At 39.5% G+C, this 3,372-nt stretch overlaps 1 protein-coding gene across 1 annotated transcript in view; it reads left to right on the top strand.

Annotated features, from left to right (window-relative positions):
- Positions 1-1,418: 1,418 nt before the first annotated feature.
- LOC105887981 (zinc finger protein 234) overlaps positions 1,419-3,372 on the top strand; it is a 10,594-nt gene continuing 8,640 nt past the window's right edge. The window contains exon 1 of the mRNA XM_023518961.1: positions 1,419-1,469. Coding sequence (XP_023374729.1) covers positions 1,455-1,469 — 15 coding nt within the window. The 5' untranslated portion in view covers positions 1,419-1,454. The remainder of the gene's footprint in view (positions 1,470-3,372) is intronic.

A 3,372-nucleotide genomic window follows, 5' to 3' on the forward strand; every position in this document is an offset into this window, starting at 1 on the left:
GGAGCCTCAAGCTATCCCCCTGGGTAGAGTGCCATGGCATCACGCTCACAGCAACCTCCAACTCCTGGGCTCAAGCAAGTCTCCTGCCTCAGCCTCGCAAGTAGCTGGGACTACAGGCACCCGCCACAATGCCTGGCCGTTTTTTGGTTGCAGCCATTATTGTTGTTTGGCAGGTCCGGGCTGGGGATTCGAACCCGCCACCTTAGGTGTATGTGGCTGGCGCCTTAGCCGCTTGAGCAGATAAGATTCTTGTAACTAGTATGAAGTCCCATATTTGAATTTTTTCTGTGTTTTAGTTTAAGTCCTTTTAACTCTCTCTCTCTCCTCTTCCCCACTTGAAAATCCAATTTTATGCATTTCCTTCAGTTATTATCACATTTCTATAGTCTTTAATCTGGAATGATTCCACAGCCATTGTCTTTTTTGTTCCTGATATTTTTGAAGAGTATAGGCCAAGTGATCTGGACAAAGGTGTTTATTTGGTTTCCATTATGCATTGTTGGCAGGGATACTACAGAAGCGGTAAGGTGTCCTTTTCATTGTAACATAGCAGGCTGAATAATGTCCCTTGGTTGGTGACCTCCATTTTCTTCACTTGGCTAAGGTGATGTTGGCCAGATTTTTTAAATTATAAAATTACTAATTTTTTTAATTAGTGAAGTTTTTATGGGTAGATACATTTATTAGGGGTTATTCTATTGTAAAGATAAACTTCCCTTCTCCCCATTGGCTTTATTCAAAACAAATAGTTTGTCAGTATAGACTCAGAATCCAGTTTTGTTAAGTGAAATGACAAGTAGATTAATAATTATTTACTCCAACTTTATTAAGGTGTATGTTATATATCATAGCATTTACTCATTTCAGATGTATAATTTAGTGATATTTAGGAACATTGCTGAGTGGAAAAACTATCACCATGATTCACTTTAGATCATTTTCATCCCTCAGTTAGTTTCCTCATTTACAGTTTCCTCATTTCCCCTATTTACAGTTAATCCTCATTCTCACCCCACATCCCATCTACAGATCTTTCTCCTTGTATACATTTGTCAGTTCTGAACATTTCACGTAAATGAAGTCATACAATCTATGGCTTCTTCCTGAGTGGCTTCTTTCACATAGCAAAACGTTTCCAAGTTTCATGCATGTGGCAGCATGAGTCAGTACTTCATTCCTCTTAATTTCCAAGTGAGATTCCATTGCATGGATGTGCCACAGTCTGTCCCTTTACCCATGGGAGGACATTTTGGTTGAATGTGGTTTGGGGTTACTGTGAATAATGCTGCTGTGAACATTCATGTGCTAATTCACAATATATGTCCATGTTGGTGGGCGGTATCCCTGACCACTCTTTCATGTCTCTTTCTGCCTTCCTAGCGTTCTAGTTATGATTCTGCCTTCATAGGAATCGCAGAACTGGGACTCTGCAAATTCCCAGAAGTGGAAGAAAAATGGCCGTATTCAAGGTAATACAATGTGTGTGTGTTTTCCTTTTTTGACCACAATGTCTCCTTCTGTTGTCTGGACTACAGTATAGTGGCATCATCACTGCAACCTTAAAGACCTGGGCTCGCATGATCTTCCTGCCTCAGCTGTCTCATGTAGCTGGGAGTACAGTCATGTGCTACCATTCCTGGCTAATTTTTCCATGTTTATGTAGAGACAAGGAATCATTATATCACCTAGGCTTGTCTTGAACTCCTGGCCTCTAGCAATTCTCCTGCCTTGGCCTCTGGAAGGGCAAGGGTTACAGGCATGTGCCACCATGTCTGGCCAGTAGTGGAGTATTAACAGCCTTTCTTGCTGTTAAAATTTTATCTCACTACTCAAATTGTCACACATGTTTTGCCATCTTGGGAAGACTTGAAGAGACTGACTGGCATTTGTGGACCTGTTTTACGCCAGAGTCTTACTTTGTTCCGTTTGAGTTGACTTTGTTTTTAGATTTTGTTTATTTTATTATTACAGTTGGCCCTTAGTATTTCCCCATTGAAGGACACTGTGGTGTGGTTGTCCAGAGTGTCCTGCTAGGTGATGACATCCACAGGTAGGGCATTTTTTATCCCTACCCCTCTCCTAGGAAGACCTCTTCTCTTCCTTATATAGTATCTCCTCAGGTGCTCCAAAATGTTTGGCACTCCAGGTGTAGAAGGATGGCAATTAGTATGGTCATTATATAAAGTCTTTAAATTCCTCTATGACAAAAGGTATCTTATAAGAATTACCAGAAAATTGGGGCAAAATATTGGGGCAAAAATATTGACTACATAGATACCAAAAAAGAAACTAAAGTCCATAATAGGAATCTTAAGCATAAGGAAAACTCCCTTATGGTATATGAATAAAGAAAATGAAGAGGCAAGTGAAAACGGAAAAAGGGAAACAGCCAATAAACATTAGTATTTATTTGTAATCTAGTGAGAATAATAAAAGGAATTGTTCTTCCTAATCAGATTGCCAAATGGAAAATTTATAACCTGCTCTTAGCTATTGTATAGAGAAACTTGGTGCTTATATTCTCTTGAAAGATTAGAGAGGTAGGAAAAAAGTTGGGCGGGAAATCTGCCATGATATGTAGGATGGTCATAATTTTAAATGTGGTTTTTTAAAAATATGTTTTTTTTTCTTTTGAGACAGTGTCTCACTATTTCACCCTCGGTAGAATGCCGTAGAGTCACACCTCACAGCAAGCTCAAACTCTTGGGTTAAGCAGTTCTCTTGCCCCAGCCTCCCAAATAGCTGGGACTACAGGCACCCACTATAACGCCTAGCTATTTTTTTGTTGCAGTTGTCATTGTTTTTCAGCTGGCCTGGGCCTAAGGTGACCAGACGTCCCACTTTTGGCAGGACAGTCCCAATTTTTAACAGTTTGTCCCATGTCTCGCAGTGTTTTAAAACAATCCCGATTTTTGGAAAGAATGCACGACAAGCTAGGGAATGGCAGGAGAACAGGAAGGGAATATACAGTTTTCAGCTGCCATGTGGCTATTTCACCCAGATGTGAGTTTTATATTATTTTTGTTAATTTTACAATGTTAAACTTTAATAATACAAATAATTGAGAACTGATTATCGAGAACTGCTTATCAAAGTTCGCATTGTCAATCAGTTGTTAGAATTCGACCACCATTGTTTGGACTTAACAAACAATGGCATTTTTTGGCATTGGCAATGATGAAAATGGTTTGTAACTGTTTCTCAGACAGTACACATTGTACTGCGTGCTAGTGCTAGTCAAACAAGTGATGTCAACAAAGCAGCTATTCAGATAATTTAGGTAAGTAATTTATTTATTTCATGAATTTTTTTTTTTTTTTTGAGACAGAGCCTCAAGCTATCCCCCTGGGTAGAGTGCCATGGCATCACGCT

Source organism: Otolemur garnettii, unplaced genomic scaffold (assembly GCF_000181295.1).
Source record: "Otolemur garnettii isolate 467f Iridium unplaced genomic scaffold, OtoGar3 scaffold00152, whole genome shotgun sequence".
NCBI lineage: Eukaryota > Metazoa > Chordata > Mammalia > Primates > Galagidae > Otolemur > Otolemur garnettii.